The sequence below is a fragment of the Mixophyes fleayi genome, chromosome 1 (genome assembly GCF_038048845.1).
Source record: "Mixophyes fleayi isolate aMixFle1 chromosome 1, aMixFle1.hap1, whole genome shotgun sequence".
NCBI lineage: Eukaryota > Metazoa > Chordata > Amphibia > Anura > Limnodynastidae > Mixophyes > Mixophyes fleayi.
The window spans coordinates 59,156,129-59,176,926 of record NC_134402.1 but is presented as its reverse complement, the minus strand read 5'-3'; the positions used below and the strand labels follow the sequence as shown (position 1 = coordinate 59,176,926).

The following is a 20,798-nucleotide window of genomic DNA, read 5'->3' as shown; positions in this document are numbered from 1 at the left end:
CAAGCCTTGTGCTGTTTAGGGGGGAGAAGCACAATTGAATTTTTTTTTACAATAATTTCTATATTCACTTATCTGCACTTAAGTGTATCATGCACACCGGCCAATAAGGCAGACAATGAGGTGTGTTTGCGCAATTTGCATAACATTCCGAGTCGCACGGATCTAAAGATCCGTGCTACTTGGAATATTCTATAAATTACGGGATGCAATGTAAACTTACAATTTCAATGTAAATTGCAGCCAACTCTTCATCAGGCCCACTGTCGTTTGCAATACAATTTTTTAACGTATTTTAAAAGGAAATTCAAAACTCAAATATACCTGATTGCATTTACGTATGAGCTTAATATGTACTTCTATACACTTGCTATGCATAGACACATGCACTCAATCTGCGTTTTTTTAAACCTGCGGCTGTGTCAGAACAGGCAGACGTTATCTTGCTGAAGCCAAATGTAAGTGAAAACAAATATCGTAATACTCCTTAATTGCATCTGTTTGATGTGTTCCCATTGAGAGGAACGTAAGTTATTGCTGACAGGCGTCAGGCCCACTGAAATACAACACAAGTATTCAAAGAAACACACTGCAATTAAATTCACATAAAAACGCAAATATGCATGGCCTCGTTATTTTACTTTTCAAGTCCATTAACATGCGCTAACTGGCATTAGATACACACTTAAAAGCAGAATTTTAGCGCCAGTGTGTTTATAGCCTAAAACCGTTTCATTAAATTGCCTCAAATATCTTAGTAATCGTTCCACATATCTCATAATCTTGAATTATCTACTCATTGCCTTATTTTTGCAATCTCTTATTACCGCACCAGACACTTGGGACCTCTGATCAAACCCCTGACAGAAATGACAGGTCACGAGCACCGCTGACCGCAAATTGCTGCTCTGCTGAGCCAATAAGGGTTAACGCTGTATTCATCTCCATGTCATTGTGTTCTGCCTGCGGTTATACTAGGCTGGTAAAAGTGAGACATTATGTGCGCTTTGACAAGCTTTTCTCATGAGTTGCTCCTCTAGAACAATGGCATTTTGTCTCCTGTTTCTTTCATTGTCCCCAAACATTCTTCCTAAATTTGAAAGGGGGATAGAAAACTCCTGAATGGCAAAGAATGAGGAGAAAAAAGTGTCATTTTAAACTTTCAACCTTCCCGCATGTTAGTTTCACTTCAGCCTGTAAACATATTGGTAAATAAACTGTATGTACCATAGATTCCTACATGCATTCATTCTGCTCAGCAATCTTTTCCATAAACAAATAGGCTTTAGTATTACACACTAATTACACCTTCATTACTATAATATACTACTACATTAACAATGTTCTCATGGAAGACTATAAAGATACATAAATATTTTATACACACAAAGCCGTTCATCTTAACTAACAAGGTTTATGTTCACAGCATTTATCGAAACTTATTAACTATTGGTTTCTTGTGAACTAGGAGGCAGCATTTTCAAGAATATTGGTTTATCCAACAAAATGTCTGCCACCACTGTGTGTAGGGGATGGGTGATATAAATGGATGCTGCAATATTACCTACACTAGTGAGCAAACACTAAAGTGTAATCATACATAAGTCATGGTACAGCCATCCTCATTTTCCTGCCAATTCCCATTAAACTTTTATCAAATTGTAAAAGCACAGAAATTTGCATAAATGCGCCTAATTTTCCACCTGGCACATTCAAAATGGCCTCCCACATGCCAGTGTTCAGTACTGATCCTGAAAAATCTAGTCTACTTTTTTGGGCTGGGGTTCTGTCTGGAACTGTGCATGGTGACATCACCTTTCCTAATAACACTTTAAGACAACCTTAAACTTTTTTACCTTAAACTTTTCCCTTTTTCCCATAAAACATTGCTCGATTCAGCCTGACTTATGTTATAAATGAATCATGAGCGTCATGGGACATTGAGACCTCCTTTATTAATGTCCCTTATTCATTTGAATTTTTTTAGTCTTTTGCTCAAAATACACTTGGAAGATGCAAAAGGCAATTCATTAAGGACCTCATTTAGAGTCGGACGCAAAGTCCGTTTAAGAAGTGAAGGAGTGGGAGTGTGCCGCAGCTTGGTAGGGTATTACGAGTGGCAAGAAACCCCAGTTACATCCCAATCGTAATACCCTATCGAGCTGCGAGCAGTTCCTGCAGCTAGCTAACTGCTTGCGCCACCTAATTCTTGCCGCACAGCTTTAGCCCTTTTTTGAAGTGCGTTGCATCTGCGCCTCACTGTGACTAGGATGTATTTACATGGTCACGCCTTCACAATTCCGCGATCCGCCCATTCTCTAGCAGTGAGCCTCAAGCTGTGGCAAGTGTTAATTGCGTCCAAGATGCAGGCGGATTTGGTGCTTTCTGCACATGCGTGCTAGTGATTTTTGGTTAGATGCGCCTAAAATGGACTCTAAATGAAGTCCTAAATGTATAGGATAACTCCTGATTATCAGCATCTTCTGACAAATTGTAAAAGTTGAATTCATGAGTGAGGAAGAAGATGCTCTTTGCCCCTGGCAAACAGGGAATTCCCATCTCATTGCACCTTTTCCATCCACTGGATCACATTCAAATAATCTTGTCCCAGAAAATTAAAGCTTATTTTTACATGTGGGTGCATAAGGAGAGGAAATAATGCCCCTAACCCATGCTCAGTAAGGAATGCCTCTCATCTGCCGAACCTCCTCCCATCAGCTGAGACACCCCTGCATAGGCTGCCCTCGTGGCCCACAAATATATGTCTGTGAAAACGGGTCATCTGCACAAAAGTAGGCTCATGGTGGGAGATCCAATTAGGAGGAACATCGCGGCTATGGAATTTTTACAAGAAATCTCCGCTGATTTTTCCTCTGGCCCATAGAGGTGCGTGGAAAAATCAGCAGAGATTTTACCGTAGTAACAGTAAAAATGCGCAGACGCTATGTTCTGAGGAACAGGGCGGTTAATTTAATCCTCCCGTGATGTCACATAAGGTTTTTACGTTGAGCTTTCGCACTTTTTGAAATGACACAATTTGAAAGAAAGTGTTAACAATAGACTCCAGCGGAAGAGCGCCCCCTGGTGACCAAGGTATCATTGAAAATGTGAGAATTTTTCCTCGCTTTACTAAGCATTAACTTCTGCAAATAGCAGCTCTCGAACATGGGAATGTCTTTGTCTTTTCAGCAAAACAATATACACACAAATATATAACAGTCATTATATAAAAAAGATGTTCAACGGTCACTTGGTAACATAAACATTATTTTAACAATAGTAGCACTAAATACATATTGTACCGGAATAACAAGCAGTAAAAATAAGTGGTGCAGTGCATAAATAAATGTAAAAAGATCTCAAAATGTTTTATTCCAGTGTGTGTGCATATAATCCCCTTCCCCAATATTGTTTTGTTTCCAAGACCAGTCTGATACTCACGTGCATGAAAAAACAGATATAATAGGGTTAGGTCCCATTATCTATAGAATTTGTATAAGATTTAAGAAAATCTATATTATTGAACTTAACAGAACAGATTTGCTGGTTGCAATCCACGGTTCAATCAATGAATACATAAGTGCTGCAAATACTCAATACAAATTCATTTATTGAAGCATTATGGAGATTGGCATCTTATCCAATATTTTGATTACGACTTAGGGTTTTTGTTGTGGGGTGAGCAGTGTTAGTAACCCAGCATTCCACACACTCCCTAGATAGATGGATTACCCATATAATTTTATTTTTTCTATGTTCACATGTATGGACGTGATGAACAATCCGAGAACCTGTCCGTAGACTTCTGCTGGATAAATGTGGCTCTGCTTCGCAGACAAAGGACCTATTTTGGAAAAAAAGAATAATAAAGCTCTAATTCTATTTGTGCCGCTTGGAAATCACAGGCTTTTTTTTTTCCACACTTCAGTTTTATTAGATTATTCCTCCGAGATGGTTTCTTTTTCCTGCCAGACGCGTGGTGGAAAGCTGGTGAAGCAGTTGGCCTATAGTTTGAATAATCAAATTAACCATTTGGTACAAGTTTTTGAGAGGGCTCACATGTAGAAAGCACAAGTCTAACAAAACAGTGGGCTGGGATCTGTCAGGCTGCAATAAGCCCTCTCTAGCTTTCATCCTTAGAGGAGATTTCGGATGACAACAATGGATTTTTCACAGAAAAACAAACCTACAGATACTACAAAAGGGGAAATGAAGTCCACAGAACATTTGCTCGCCGAACCATACTAAATAGGTTGAAAGCTACAGATAGAGGGAGGACCGGTGATAATTAATTTGGAAGGGACGGGTGAGGTGTCTGAAAAGAGAGATCTGTCAGCCAGCAGAGGGAGAGATTACTTTACCAGGTAGATTCCATAAGCTCTGCTGTATTGAACAATAATAATGTCATACTACAGTTGTGGAGAACAGGCTTACCTTGGAAGAGTAGGCCCCAAGCCACGACAGGCTCTCATCGATCTAGTAGCTACAAACACACATAAATCTGTGCACACTATATACATTACTGCTTGCGTCTATCTATATTTCACTAAACATGAGGACAAAATGATTAAATAGATATTAAGGGGCATATTCAATTAGATTTCTGGTCCACGGTAACACGCGTTACAGCGGAAAGTGCGCAGTATTGACGGTAATACGGTACCACAGTAACCCAGATTTCCCTACGCAACCCTATGGGATGCACACGAAAACCCAAGTTATTGCGGTACCGTGGATTGATTTTGCGGCCCGTTCCAGCACGTTACTGCAAATCCCTGAAACCTAATTGAATATGCCCCTGAAAGCGTTGGACCAATACAATCAGATTTTCAGGGAGAACCCTTCATCACCTTGATCAATATTGATATAAAACAAATGTGGTAGTATTGCATGGTGACTAACAATGATTGCATATTACATAAATATCTTAATAGTGTGTGTATGTGTTAGGGAATTTAGACTGTAAGCCCCAATGGGGCAGGGACTGATGTGAGGGAGTTCTCTGTAGAGCGCTGCGGAATTAGTAGTGCTATATAAATAAATGGTGATGATGATGATGATGATGAATAGTGGGCTAATCAAATAAATCTTATACTGCTACAATTGATGTGTAATCATGACTAGGCAGGTTGTAGCGTTGCTACCGGTGGTAACTTGGACAGTCAAGTTTTGAAATGTCTTCTCTGGTTTTTCTAATACTGTTTGAGCTTAATGTTGGACACAAGACACTATAAAGTGATGTAGTCCTAAACTAAAGTAATATAACTGCCTATAAGTAGGGTTGGCATCTTTGTTTAGTTGGGGAAATACTAGGCTCCCTATATTTTATATTTCTGCTATTGACACTGAGTTTTTGTTTTAACTAGCCGGAAACATACCAACCAGGTGGCAACTTTACCAGCAAGTGAACAAATTGAGGGCGGACAAAGAAATGAACAAGAAAGACTGATGGGAGGATCTTAAATACACATGGAGGATTCAGTTGTCCCACATAATATTAGTGTATCTTGAGCGTCTCAATCAAATTAATACCAATGAATAACACTGAGCAAAGGGTTTATAGCAAACTATTTGGTATAGTACAAATAAATCAGTTTAGGCTCCATCTGTAACTAAATAGGAGAACATTAGGGCACATAAGTTCCAGTATACAATACTTGACACTTACCTTGGCACTTATTTTGAACCAGTGCAAAATATGCCAATCCTAAAATGCACTGACATCATCAGTTCAGAATTCAGAATGGGAGTTAGAGAGTTATGTATTTTAGGACATAACATGCAGCCTTTCCTCAGGGCTTTGTAATAACATTCTAACAATGACCGTCTATTATATGTTCACACTTAGTGACTTATATCCACCAACGATAACAGTGTATCACATATACCAATATAGTAATATAATATTTATCATCATAACAATATCTCTGATCTTAGGGCTCATTCACATATATACACTGTCAAAGTGGGTAAAAACGCATGAAAACTGATGCATGCTTTTGACGCATTTTAGGGGTGTTTTTCTTAAATACCTGAAAAGTGCAAAAAAGTGTATTTTTAAGAGCATATATTCATATTCAAATGGTCAAACAAGTCAAGAGAGGACGGTCTGCGCAGTTTTAAAAAGATGAAAGCGGCAGCTCCTGGTCTGTATTTTTTATTTTATTCACATATAATGGTATACTGCACTATAGTAATATATGTACTTTAGTAACATTATTTGTGAGTATTTTATCCCTTCTCTGCATCTATAAATAAAATGTTACAGTTGCAGCTGTCAAAGTTTTTAAAAGCAAAGGTAAAAATTAATATGTTGCCAATATACACCATAAATATCCACCTAGGGACTGATGCTGAGTTAGATGCAAAGCAAAGAAAAGGAGCAAATTTGCCACTTGGCAAAACCATGTTGCATTGGAGGGGGAGGTAAATTTAAAATGTAGGGACAGATTTATAGTTGGGATACGGCATGTCAAAGATCAACTTTTATTTCAGTGTAAAAATAAAGCTATCAAGTATTTGTGTGCTACATGACAAAACAGCCAGTATTATTTACATGCAAAAAAATAAGTCCATTTTTACCCTCTGCATTGGAACATAGTTAGTCCTGGTGCAAATTTGCTCCTTTTCTTTGTTTTGCTCCTAACTCAAAACCGGCCCCTAGTGACCAAAATTTCTGAATAAAACATCTTTAATATGGGAGTACTTCTGTTTTACTCTACAAGAAGAACCAATCAGTGCATGCAATTTTTGGGGTTTTGCTTCATATAGGAGCCCTGTGAATGGATAATTGGCTTAATGATGGTAATGAACCCAGGGAAGCTCACATCTCCTTTTCTATCGGCCATGAAGATTTTGTTGGCATGAAAACATATAGCCAACACTGAAGTCACTATAAGAAGCCCTTTAGACTGTAAGAACAGGTATATGTAAAATTATGATAATATGCAACATAAAAAATAAAAATAGGAATGATTAAATAAAGACCTATACCTATAAATATATAATATGTAAACAGAATGGTGGTGGTAAGGCAATAGCATCTTAATTAATATTGATTTTATGTATTTTGTCAATAAGTGGCATAAGATACAGAAAGGCACTGTCATTGTTTTCCTGTGCTCTTCTGTAATATAAGCATTGATTAGAGTTCACTAGTAAAGGTATCACAGATTACTGTGGAAGTAATGACTGGTAAGTAATGAACAAGCCCACTCATGAAATCTGTATGGAGGGTAAGAGCTCTACAGACTGTGTAGTGTAAGAACAGAAAGAGAAGTGCATGCTGGGAAAAAAAAGGCAAAGCACTTGCAACAATACAAAAATAAAACAAATGATTAATAGCAAACCTAAAAAAAACCACAATCTATAATTAGCCAGAACAATGCAATATACACCACTATTGAATTTTAATTTTTAACTATAACCTGTTCCTCACTTGGGTAACATGTTTACTAACTAAGCTGTTTGTGTGCCCCAAAAATACAGAATCATTTCTAGGTACAAATTAGAGACACAAATTATCATAAGGACAGTGAGCTCCAGAATTTGAACTTCCCTTAACATCCCATAATTCAATTTCCATTGCTTTTATTTTAATAAAGGAATTACGGGAGTGTCTTAGAGCCAGTGGCAGTGGTTACATATGAATACATCTTTTTCATTTCTTCACACAAAGCTTAACACCTGATTAAAAAGTCTATTATATATATTTATTTATTTATTTTTTTTAGAAAAAGATGATTTTATTTTGGGATTATCAATGTATGGAACATGAGAAATACTGGGCATACTGTGTATTTAATAGAGCAAAGATAGTATAAAATAAAACAAATGTTATACAACTGGAATTGTAGACTATGTATTTTACAAAATTGTACTAAATAATATTTAAATAATAAGATAACAATAGCTATCATTTTAGTTATATTTAAAACATGCTTTAAAAGAGCTATCATCCTAATATAGAATCAGATATAATTTCCACTAAAATTATTTGAGAGAAAACGTATGTTAAATATTTTATTTACAAATGAGAAATGTCTGATTGTAACAACCATTTTGGATATGTAAAATAACTCATGAAGCTGTCAGACATGACAGTGCTTTAACTTAAATAGCTCTTGTAAAACAATGATATACAACAGAAAAAATTAACAATGCTTTAAGAACAGCCAAAATAATTATAATTGTTTTTACAACAGTTTTATGTGTGTTTTTAAAACTTGCAAAAAAAAATAATATTTATAAAGAAATAGATTACTTTTTTACATACAGATGGATGAACTAATTCTGCAACACTAATACATGAAATTAACAGACAATGGCTTATTTATTAATTTAATTATTAATTAATAAAATGGTTCTAAACATTTTAATAGAAAGTGAGAACACAGATTTGGAATATTATGCGATAGTGTTTATATTTAAAATCAAACCATAACAAGGGCTAGAATACTAGAAAAGGTCACTGTTTGACATTCTTTGCTGAAAAACAAAATCCATTAGTTACTCCAGAGGTGAATAGATAATCCCCTGACCAAAATGTGTATTGATATTCATGAGGGCCAGAATATATAAAGATAAATTCTTGCTGTAAGTGCATTTGGATTCACATCAGTCTCTACAGGGCCTTTACACTGGGACTACAGAAGACTGATGCTTCTGTTGCTATTCTCCCCTGCTGTCTGGCCACCAGAAAAGAGAAATAATTTGTCACTAAAAACCTTGTTCTCATTTATTTTCATCCCATCGCTGCCACCAAGCAGCACACCAGCAGCCAGCAAGCATTTATTTTACTTTATTTTTTGTATCAACTGCACATTGTGCACAGGCTGGGGTAATAGAGCTATCAACTTGTGTCATAAAACTCTCACTGCTGGTCTTAGTGGCTACAAACTTTATGGCTTCTTGTGACTCAAAAGTGCATCTTTGTTTAAGACAAGGACTCTTGTGACTGCCTTTATTTTATCAAATGCAATAAAACACCCAGTAGCTAGAAAGTGTCATTTAAATGTGCTTGTTGTTGTTGTTTTTTTGTCTATTGACTCTGGCTCTGAAATGAGCTGCTTAGCTTGGTAAGTACTGTACGGCTTAAATACCTCCATTAAGCCTTTATGAGTTTGTTACTTTAATTATGGACTTGTTACAGACCACATAAAGGGGGTAATGAATGCAGTTGAACTAATTATCCGCATGTTAGGATCATGTAAAATACTCAGCATTTGTTTACAAGGACTTTTTTTTTATTTGCAGAAAGCCTCAGCCACTATTGGCCGGAGAAAAGAAAAAAAAACAAAAAAACAAGTTAATGTGGATATATTTCTGTGTGCTGCAGTACATGCTACAGATGACTCCGAAATGAAATTGTGTGTAGGGGAAATGAAGAGAATAATGAATGTTTTCATCCTCACAAGATCCTCCCGGGCATCGGGCAGGAAAAGAGCATCTATTTGTAATAATTTCACTTGCTTTGCAATTTAAGGCAGAAGGAAAGGATTTAGTGTAAATAAACTGAAGAGAGCGAAATATTAGGGACTCGGCCACAAGGCTTACAGTCTATAGTTTGTTTCAATATCCAACCAAATACTATGAAGAGTTCTGTGACATCATTACAATGTATGGTATAAAAAATATATATATATTAATAAAAAAATAATATAAAAATATAAAAAATTAATATTAATAACAGCAGCAATAATATTGACAACTTCATTTGTATCAGGCTGTTTATGTGCAAAAGTTAGATGGGAATGTAAAACAAAATCGCGTGTAATAAAAATAGACTTACTAAATAGAAAGTGGCTTTTCTTGGTCCACCTAGGTGTACAGTGCCAGCCTGGTTGGGGACATTCAGGCTGATCTTGCTCTGCTATATCTTTTCCCTCAGCCCGTGGATAAAAAAAAAAGAGGGCGCATTTTGCGTGCCAGTGCCCTGACCATGGTGCTGAGGCTGCCAGTACCTCTGTGCCATTATATACACCTCAGAGGCAGAGAGGGTCAATTGTGACATTTACCGTGTATCCCTTACAAAACAGCTTATCTGTTACATGAAGCCTGCAAGGGAGTTAAAAAAAAATAAGAGTTAAAAAAACACAGCATCTCAATTTATTGCCAAAGGTATATATGATCGGTTAAAATGGCTTAAAAGCTGGGGGAAATTGGATCAGGGAGAATCGTCACCCAACTTTCATTATTTGCAAAGAGTGTGATTGAATTAAAGGGCAGGGAGCTGGTTAGAATGGAGGATGGAGGGCTCGGTACGTAATAGTGTGCTATTAAATTCTAATTAGAGATGCAGGAATCAATGATAGGGAGGTTGGACAGCTAGGTCCCCCAGTGCCAGCCCAATAGACTGATGAGTTATTGTCATGTAAACAGCGCCAGCAATAAGACCAACCGCTTTGCTATTGTCCAAGTGGAAAGAGCCAAGTTTATTATGAGGACTATATGCTCTAGAGACCTCAGGCTAGGCATCTCATAGGAGGCTTTTTCATAAAACTAGGCTCTGCTGCTATTAAGGAGGCCAGTGCTGAAGCAGGCGTGGAACAGAGAACATCTCCTTTCACCAGTCACCTCCTCCAAGTCGTTCCTCTTTCATTATTTTTCCCCTCTTTGGTGAGACGTCCAGAGCCTTTTCAATGTATAAAATGGAATATTCTTACCTTAATTCCTCTGCCTACGAGTCATGTATGGCTGGCATGGACACATCCAGCCTGGCGTCAGCCTATGCTGACTTTAGCTCTTGCAGCCAAGCCAGTGGCTTCCAGTACAATCCTATAAGGACAACTTTTGGGGCCACCTCCGGCTGCCCTTCCCTTACCCCGGGATCTTGCAGCCTTGGGACTCTCAGGGACCACCAGAGCAGCCCTTATGCAGCAGGTAAGGACTTTCCACATCTCTCCCCGTCACTGCAAGAAGCTTTTCCCTTGTATATAGGAATCCTTGATTGCATTTGAAAATGGAAATGTGTTTAGTATTTACCAAACGAAATTTGCTTACACAAATGAAAGAATTTATCACGTTAGAAGCGATTGCAGGCGAGGCGTAATTCAGTTACAGGGTTACACTATCCTAGTCACACCCGAACCGCCAACAAAATTATCTTAAGCTGCCAAAATGATAGGCATAATTTATTTACTCTGGGATGAGACGTAAAGCTTAGCAAATAATTAAATAACCCAAGAGGAAAACTCATCACACAGACACTGTCCTAAAATACAGGGACTTCACTGGTCATCTCACTGGAAGTCCTGCAACTCCGGACCATCACTCCTGCCATGGGAATCATTGATAATATTTATCACTTTACAGTGATTTATCTCATTTAATGCAGATATTTAGTGTCACTTACTTTTTAAAAGAAATATTTTCTAAACGAAATGACATATTGATATTTAATTTTTACTTCATTATCCTAAGAGTGACTTCATATCCTATGTGATACCAACGAATTTATACTTTCAAATGATATTACTCAAAAAGTTCAATTTATATAGACTATGGTTTTATATGATATTATTCATTGTTATTGTTATTTAATAGTTTGACGCGTTTTATAGATTATTTTTTATTATTTTGTGATTGTTTCTTTTATTCCTTTTTTTTTTTTTTTTTTTATCTTATTTTGCATATAACTACATTGTTTCGCTTTGTTTTTTTGTAGTTCCCTACAAACTGTTCACAGATCACGGCGGTCTGAATGAGAAAAGGAAGCAGAGGAGGATCAGGACCACTTTCACCAGTGCACAGCTGAAGGAGCTGGAGAGGGTGTTTGCTGAGACCCATTATCCCGACATCTACACCCGGGAAGAGCTGGCGCTGAAAATAGACCTCACTGAAGCCAGAGTGCAGGTACAACATCCATTCCACATATTATTATCAGGACAATTTTCCACTCTTCTAGATTGATACATTACTTCCGATTTATCACGGAATATTACTCTGTACTTTGTGTAGAAAGACAACCCCATTATACAGTCATTTATCCCAGTCAGTTGTTGTATCAGTATTATATGTAGTATTATTATAGCGCTTCCATGTTGCTACGTCTTTCATTCTGTTTATCCGTTCGGGACATCACTTGTGTGACAAATGATAGGCTGATATTACTGTTGTATGTATACAATTCTAGTATGATTTAGGGCTGACTAAACATAGTGGCACACATTTAAATTGTGTGTAACCATGTAGATGCTGTCACTAAGATGTACAGTGTATGTAGTGCTTCTTATAATATACTCTGTTTATTAATGGCTTTTATCTAATGAAGTTTTCCCCTCTTTTTCCTGCACACTCACTCCCTCATCTCCTGCCTGCCAATCATATTCACATTCCCCTTTAAACTATTTTATGCATCATCCATGAACCTTTCTCCGTAAACATTACTATATTAACATGACCTCCTATGAATACCTCCATATTAACTTAATTCTACCACCCATTAACATGATCAACCACACCGTCCATGAACACCACCTTACTAACATGATCTCCACCACCGTCCATGAACACCCCCATACTAACATGACCTCCACCGTCCATGAACACCCCCATACTAACATGACCTCTACCGTCCATGAACACCCCCATACTAACATGACCTCCACCACCGTCCATCAACACCCCCATACTAACATGACCTCTACCGTCCATGAACACCACCATACTAACATGATCTCCACCACCGTCCATGAACACCCCCATACTAACATGACCTCTACCGTCCATGAACACCCCCATACTAACATGACCTCCACCACCGTCCATGAACACCCCCATACTAATATGACCTCCACCACCGTCCATGAACACCCCCATACTAACATGACCTCCACCACCGTCCATGAACACCCCCATACTAACATGACCCCCACCACCGTCCATAAACACCCCCATACTAACATGACCTCCACCACCGTCCATGAACATCCCCATACTAACATGATCTCCACCACCGTCCATGAACACCCCCATATTAATCCACTCACTCTCATAATCCATAAATTCTCCCATACTAACCTGACCTCCACTCCCCCCCCCCTCCTCATTACCCAATGGTCTCTCTACCCCTACCTCCCCTAGGTCTGGTTCCAGAACCGCCGGGCCAAGTTCAGGAAACAGGAGAGAGCAGCAGCAGCTGCAGCCGCCGCCGCCAAGAACGGCTCATCTGGGAAGAAGTCAGATTCCTCCCGAGATGACGAGAGTAAGGAGGCCAAGATCACCGACCCTGACAGCACTGGGGGCCCAGGTAACAATCCCAACCCAACCCAGAGCTGCGGCGGTGGGCCCAGCCCCACGGGGTCCCAGGGAAATGTGGGCCCACAAGATCAAGGCAAAGGAGGAGTGCAAGGACCTGGAGGCCTGACATCAGCAGCGGTGGTAGGGGGCACAGGAGGGGCACAAGGCTGGGCCACTGGCCCAGGAGGCACCATCACCTCCATCCCTGACTCGTTAGGAGGCCCATTCGCCAGCGTCTTATCCTCCCTGCAGAGACCCAACAGTACCAAAGCTACTCTAGTCAAGAGCATGTTCTGAACTCCCCCGACGTGATCAGTAGTCCTGAGATCTGCATTGTCAGCTGCTGCCTGTTATTGTTCTTAGTGAGACTACTCAGAATAATGATGAGGGACACCTGTCAGCTGCAGCCACCTGACCACAAGGACTGTCAAGGACAGCTCAGTACCCGGCTGACATGGCTGCTGCAAGTGGAACCACATCTGGGCAGCCGGTGGCCTCTCTGGATCACACATGAGAAACTTGGCTTCAGGGAAAGCAGGTTGAGCGCAGACTCCAGCAAACAGTACCATTGGCTGGTGAATTTGGGCTTCAACTTGACCACCTATTGGTGTGGTGAGGATGCCAAGAGCCTGATCACCCAGCAGATCATCTCTAGATGCCCCAAATTTGCCACCAAATCATCTCAATAGACCGTTTTTATCTGTACAGTCCGTTTAACTCATTCACTGCCAAAGGGACACTATACATGGCCAGTGTAAGGTTTAGGCAAAGCATTCAAGATCGCTTGAAATGATCCCTTTATTCCCGTCTGATACATAAATTAGCACTATGTTTATCTGATTTTTTTCCTGTTTTCGCATATTTCTATTGTACATTCTTTAAATCACATCGATCATATATGTTATTTATGGCTATTATTTGCTGGACAGTAAAATCAAAAAACCTAACGAATAATTTGCACTGTGTTGCAGGGTTTTGTCTTATTCTTAAAGGATATACGCGTCTGTTATGGGTGTAATAATAATCTATTTATTACATTGTTTCCAATTCAAATGGTTGATTTTATTATTTGGTTTTTTTTTAAGGCACAAAAATCTAGTTATTAGTTGGATGTTGAACGGTATGCTTTCTATTTTCTGTGTCTTTTTACAGCAGTGTTATGTGACAGTTGTATGGTGTTATGTAAGTACACTTTGTCGACAATTGTTGAAGTAAATAATATGGAATCCTTAGTCTATTGTGTGTCTTTATGGGGAAAAAAATAAGAATCTCGTTGATTCCGTTTGTTTGTTTGTTTTGTTTGGAGAAACTGGATTTCACAATTTTTGCTTTGTTTTGTTTTGTTTTGTTATTACAATCTGCATGTTGTCCTTTTTTTCCAGTTGAGAAATACCTTCTGAGCATAATTATCACAATGACTGATGTTCAGAACGTCCAATTATTTATATGTAGTTATTATGGATGCCTCTATTTAAAAGGGAACAATTTCTACATGTACATTTTGTTTTCCAAGAAAAAAGTGTGCCATTTACTTGATCGTTGATAATAAAAGTGAAAATGCCAAGAACCGGCCTATTTAGTCGTACTTATATGCAAATATTTAACTGTATGTGTATCTTGTTTCTAAAAATATTTTTTTTATACAGAAATGATATATCGTTTTTTTATTTTCACTCATTATTTCGTTATATATGAGTTATTTATTACATATGGTTATGCAAACCCGATGGGTTTCAAATTTCGTTAATGCTATCATTTTAAAATATAATAACTTTAGGAATCACCCTGGTTACTTTTCTGTGATAGTAATTCAGCAATATAGAAATTTGCACGCACGTCTATATTGCGCCGCATTATTAATACATAGCACAAAATGAATTTTATATTGAAAATCATTTTGTGATTTTAATATTAAAATATTGTAATGCGATATATTATTTATTCGTGGTTAACGGGCTTTTTTTTGTGTGTGTTTTGCACGAAATTTCATCTATATTCCAGGTAAAATGAAAATTGCACCAATGTGATGACGATAGTGTGGTAAGTATCTGCAGCTAATGAATGAAGGTTACTTTCATTTTTGTAACGTGCTTAACCCCAGCAAGGAGTCCGGAAGTAAAGATTAGCATCAATTAAGCTTTGCATACATCCAAATGAATGGAGCAATTGACCCCGCGCTGGCTCTGTACCAACCGTGTGAAGATCATTCAAGTGTTTGCTGCATGAGTGCACTAGACTGTGGGGCACACATCGCCTCTGTGCCCATTCTTACCATGCATTATCCTGCACCTGAGCACAGCTGCTGGATGCCCCTTCATGCCCAACCATTTCATATTATTTAACGGCCTAGAAGTCTCTTTGTCATATACATATACTATATTATATCGACCTGCACTGTCGCACAGCTTATCAATGCCCACTTTATACCCTAGGATATCTTATCCTCCAGGGGATGCACAACTCTTCTCCCTTTCCCCATTCATAACTACATCTTTTATTGTAGGGACCCAACCGCACGACCGGGCACAGCTCTACCCCCTAGGCGACTTAGACAGGAGGTGAGGGTGGCATCCTCTGCTCCTCAGAGGGTAAGTGCCACACTAACAGCCCAGCACAGACATAGAGGGAGCAGCAGCCGCTTCATGTGTGTGCACCACATGGGTATTAAAAGCACTGGATGAATGACATTGTGCCACTTATTCAGTGTTTCTGGTGCCCCATAACCATTGGCGCCCTAGGCAACCGCTTAGATTCGCCTAATGGCAAGGCTGGCCCTACCCTGCCACCCATGTCACTTATGTATCATAAATAATATATTCAGAGCCTCGCAGGTTATTAAAGCAGTTCCAAAGAAAAATTATCCCACAACAGGTTTCAATAAGCAAGTGAAAAAAATGTATTTTGGCAACTATACATGGTCTCTCTGTCTCCTGCTCCTGAGACCGTAAGGATAAAACAACGGGGAGAATACATAGACAACTTAAAAGCATTAATTTGTTATCTTAAAATAGATGAGCTCAGAATTTGGCGAGAGACGGACTATGTAAATATTTCTTGAGAAAGTGTCTCTTCGGATGGGCGCTCACTATCCCCGAGGTGCGCCAGTGACCATGTATGTTCCTGTCTCCCCTAGATTGGCAGTAACAGTAAGTTTTGTCCTGTGGGGAAGGGTATTGTGATTTGCTGGAACATTTGTCCTCTGATTGTCCTACATTGGGGAAGATGGTGACATACATCTTAGTATGTGATGGGAGCAGCCTCGGTCTCTTATTGGGCAGTAGTAAGTCAGTAGTGCAGATCACATACGCCTCTGACGAGCTACATACTTTACTGTGATTTAATTCACGTTTGGCAGTCACCCGCTGGGCACTGTAAGATGTACCCTCTCCTGGTATAGTGCCCACCATTCGGCCTTCATCAGGATCATCCTCAGCACTACAGAAAGCCCCTTGACATATAATTTCATCACCGTGAGGATAGTAAGCAGATGGCTGTGCTGGGGGCTCCGCACAGGTGATCCTGATAACGGGAGGCTCCGCGCCTAACTCGGGTTCCTCAGCTGCAGAAGACACTGGAGAACTTGCGCTGCTCCCATCACCTGTAGCCGCCTGCATTGAGGTATTTGGAAGGACGATGCTCCTGTTACAGTACGGCCTCTGTACTACTGACCACGGCTCAGAGATACAGTGTTACCGTCTCTCGCGGAGTCAGGACGGTTACAGAACCGGTCATTATGACGTATATTCCTGACAACCCAGCTGGACTCACAACAAACATGTTTTCATTTAAACATCCCCTTGAACGTGACATAAGAAAAACGTTAATTGTAAGATCAGAAACTGCAGCCAGGTGTTTTGGACTTGTGTTTGGACAGGTGAAACGAACCCCATGTAATCTAGGTCTCATTGTGGACAACTGACCTATCTGTGCTCCGGGGGGATTTAAATAAACGTGCTGTCATATCCAGAATATTTTAGCACTTTAGTCATAATTTACTCGATGCACATAAAGCACACAGTACACACATGTAGCATTAACATGTTATATGCATGCAAAATGACAGTTTTCTTTTACTACATGATGATGTTGTTCTTGTTTTTCTGAAAAAAAACCTTAATTTAACGCATAATCAGCAAAAAATTGGTAAAACAAGTTAAACTATTCAAATGACAAGCTATTAAAGAACAAATGCTTTGGTAGGTTATAACTACAACAATTTTAAGAGAAGTCATTAGATAAAGAAGGTGATTCACATTTTTCAATATTGGGGAATTGGGTGCTAAAGGATGTAAAAAAAAGGGAAGAGGATTTGGATGGCACACATCCAGAGGGGACCGGGGAGTGGAAGGGTCAGGTGGAGCATTGAGGGGTGTGCTTGTTCCTCTCCAGATACGAAAACTCAGATTAGGGGCCTATTTAATATTTGCCAGCTTTTTGCCCTGTAAAGTATCATCTATCATCACAAGGAAGACAGTTGACCCTTGGGACAATTTACTAATAAACTCACGTTGGGACAGCGTATCAGATAGGAGGTTGTCCTAGTGATAACTTTTTACTATTAATGACTGGGTCTGATTCATTAAAGAAAGTAAAGCCAAAAAATGAGTAACTCTGCACCTTGGCAAAACCATGTCGCAATTCCAGGGGTGTAAGATTATTATTGTGCACATAAGGAAAATACTGGCTGTTTTTTTTAAGTAGCACACAATTACTTGATAGCTTTATGTTTACACTGACAATTGAAGTTGTTCTAGGACATGCCCTATCCCAATTATAAATCTGTCCCCATATTTTAACATTTCCTCCCCCTTTTTTTAACAAATGTATGCTAATACATCAGTATACATAGTAAACGACATAGGCAAGATGTTCACAAACACACAACCGCAATGCAAATGTAGGCAACCCTGTAGGAACTAGACAACACATGCATAACAATTTAAAACAGATAAGCATTGGAAATGAAAATGATTTGAAAAGCAATCAGTTTCAGACAATCACAGGTATGCAGTACTTGTATTATATAAAATAATGCACCTACCTCTTTAGTAGAAGACTCCTACAATATTCATAAACTATTCAAATAACTGCAAAAACACATCTGTTTCACTAATGGTCTTATATGGACAGGACCTGATCAACCAATAGACTGATCAGGCTGCAGCCTAGGGCACTGGGACATAGGGGGAACAGCGCCGGCAGCATTTATGATTTATTTTACAATTTTTTATTATTATTATTGATTCTATGCACCTGGAGCTGCCCCTTGTGCCGACTTCGTATTGCAACTGCCTCTATCTCCTCCTATTCTCCTTCCTCTTTTTCTCCTCCCCCCTCCTCACTGACTATCAGGCAGGATGTCATCATCACGTCCCGACGGTGTAAGTGAGGAGCTGCAGTGAGAGGAACTCACTGCCGACAGAAGAAAAGAAGACAGAAGCCATGTAAGTAAAGATTTGTGTTTATGCAGGGGCATAGTGTAATGAGGGGGACAGCGCGCAAATGGGGACAGCATTCTGGAGGGGAAGAGTGTAATTAGGGGGGACAGTGTGATGCGAGGGGACAGGATGTGCTGAAGGGGACAGGGTGTGCTGAAGTGGAGCAAAGTATTGTGAGGGTGGCAGTGCAATAAGAGGGGCAGTGCGCTTAAGTGGGGCAGAGTGTATTGAGTAGTGCAGAGTGTAATGAGAGGGGACAGTGTGATGCAAGGGGACAGTGTATGATGAAGGGTACAGTGTAATGAGGTGGGCAGGGTGCTGAAGGGGGGGGCAGTGTGATGCAAGGGGACAGAGTGTGCAAAAGTTGGGCAGAGTGTTGAAGGGGATGGTGTAATGAGGGGGCATAGTATGCTGAAGGGGGACAGAGTGTGCTAAGGAGGGGCATTATAGTGAGAAGGGCAGAATGTAATGAAAGGGGACAATGTAATGAGAAGGGCAGTGTGTGCCGAAGGGGATCAGAGTGTGATGAAGGGTACAGTGTATTGAGGGCCAGTGTGATAAGGGGCACAGTGTGATAATGTGCACAGTGATCTAATGACAGGGGGGAGAGGATCATGAATTGGCCAATGGGGGTTAAGAGACTTTTATTTATACAACCTTTTTAGTAATGTTATACATTGGCAAGTGGAAGGTATGTTGGGGAGCTATGGTGGATGATGAATTGACTGCGGAGTAGGTGGAGAAATAACTTGGGAAATGAGTGATGAAATTGCAGGTGAGTCATTAATTGGCTGCAGGAGTGTAATCAAATGGCTGGCTGGGGGGGGTCTTGAATTGGCTGGTGGTGGTTGAGTAAATGGCTGTGGGGAGGCATGATGTCTCTATTCTGTTGTGTTCATGAGGATGCTCTCTAAAGAGCTTAATAATTGAGGATTTGTAATGTTGGCACATTTTCAAGACAGGACCCCAACTTTCCAGAACACAGCTAAACGACAACAAAGCTGCAAGAACAAGCAAGTAAGACCAGGAAGAGCAGGTAAGAGAATCCATCCAAATTTGTTTGCTGGAGAATACTCCTGAATTTTCTTTTAATGATTTGAGATTTGAGAGGGGGGGTGCTATGGATGTATGAACCTGGGGTGGAACCCTTAATCAGGCCCTGTATATGGTGTCGTAGGAGTGCATCAGGTGTGCAGGTAATTAATCAATTGTCTCATTTGTCTCATTAAATGATGAGGATGTGAATGCTGTTTGGTCATCACTGTTATCCGTGAGTTAGACTTGACTTTGAGCAGGTGTAAACCTTTCGTCTGAAAAGCAGCGTATATGTCACAAAACTCACCTGCTCCATGCACCAGGGCTGCCGATTCTCTGTGCCTAGCTGCGGCTGTCAGCGCTTCCGACTTCTGGACGGTCATGTGATCGCGCCTTTGGGGCGCCACTTTTGAATCACTTTAGTTTTTAAGTCTCGCTCTGACACTGTAGCAGTGTCAGAGCAATAGGTTTCCATACCTGTCTGACTCCCTGTTATGCTGTAGAAGCTGAGCTTTCCTGTGCTTCTCCCTTGGATTGCGCATTTGACTATTAACCCATCGTGTACCAGTCCTTGCTTGTTTTTGACCACTCTCCCTCGGATCCTGATTTTGTACTGCACTATTGCCTGTGTAGCAGTTCCCGGATTGTTATTGGACTTCCCTTCTGCATACTAATTTTGCACCTTACTGCTGCCAGTGTACCAGTCCTCGGCCATCTTGCTTGCTTTCGGATTTCCCTTTAACTTTTCAGCTGTGTTACACCTAGTGGCTAATCAGTGGGCCGCAACCTGCGTGTTCCAGGCCGCAAAGCCCATCTTACCTTGTGCCAGTTTTTGGTGATGACCAGGGGACCCATTAGACTCTGCGCCTCTGTTTGGCCAGCGCTAAACCAGGCTAACACGTTTATCCCTCACCCCAAGGCTCTCCTCCTGATACAATAGTTACAGTATTTCTGTGTGCGCTGGAGCTTCAATTGCGTGTACCTGCAGTGGAATGTCTTTACTGCACACTGCTGCCTACATGGATATGCCCCTTCCCCTCCCCATTCCATCCCAGAAATCGTGGGCTGTCGTAAGAGTCCTTTGTGCAT

The 20,798-nt window shown here is 40.0% G+C and overlaps 1 protein-coding gene across 1 annotated transcript; it reads left to right on the top strand.

Annotated features, from left to right (window-relative positions):
* Window positions 1-10,535: 10,535 nt before the first annotated feature.
* Window positions 10,536-14,768, top strand: PHOX2B (paired like homeobox 2B). The gene is made up of 3 exons (XM_075189126.1): window positions 10,536-10,878; window positions 11,663-11,850; window positions 13,081-14,768. The coding sequence occupies exons 1-3, from the start codon at window positions 10,638-10,640 to the stop codon at window positions 13,531-13,533; spliced, it is 882 nt and encodes a 293-aa protein (XP_075045227.1). The 5' UTR covers window positions 10,536-10,637; the 3' UTR covers window positions 13,534-14,768.
* The last annotated feature ends 6,030 nt before the right edge of the window (window positions 14,769-20,798 follow it).

What these genes read in the sequence shown, in the direction of transcription:
- PHOX2B (XM_075189126.1), top strand. Translation starts at nt 10,638, where the DNA reads ATGTATAAAATGGAATATTCTTACCTTAATTCCTCTGCCTACGAGTCA. An exon ending in GAGCAGCCCTTATGCAGCAG is followed by an intron (nt 10,879 to 11,662) that starts GTAAGGACTTTC and finishes GTTTTTTTGTAG; the next exon opens with TTCCCTACAAACTGTTCACA. An exon ending in TCACTGAAGCCAGAGTGCAG is followed by an intron (nt 11,851 to 13,080) that starts GTACAACATCCA and finishes TACCTCCCCTAG; the next exon opens with GTCTGGTTCCAGAACCGCCG.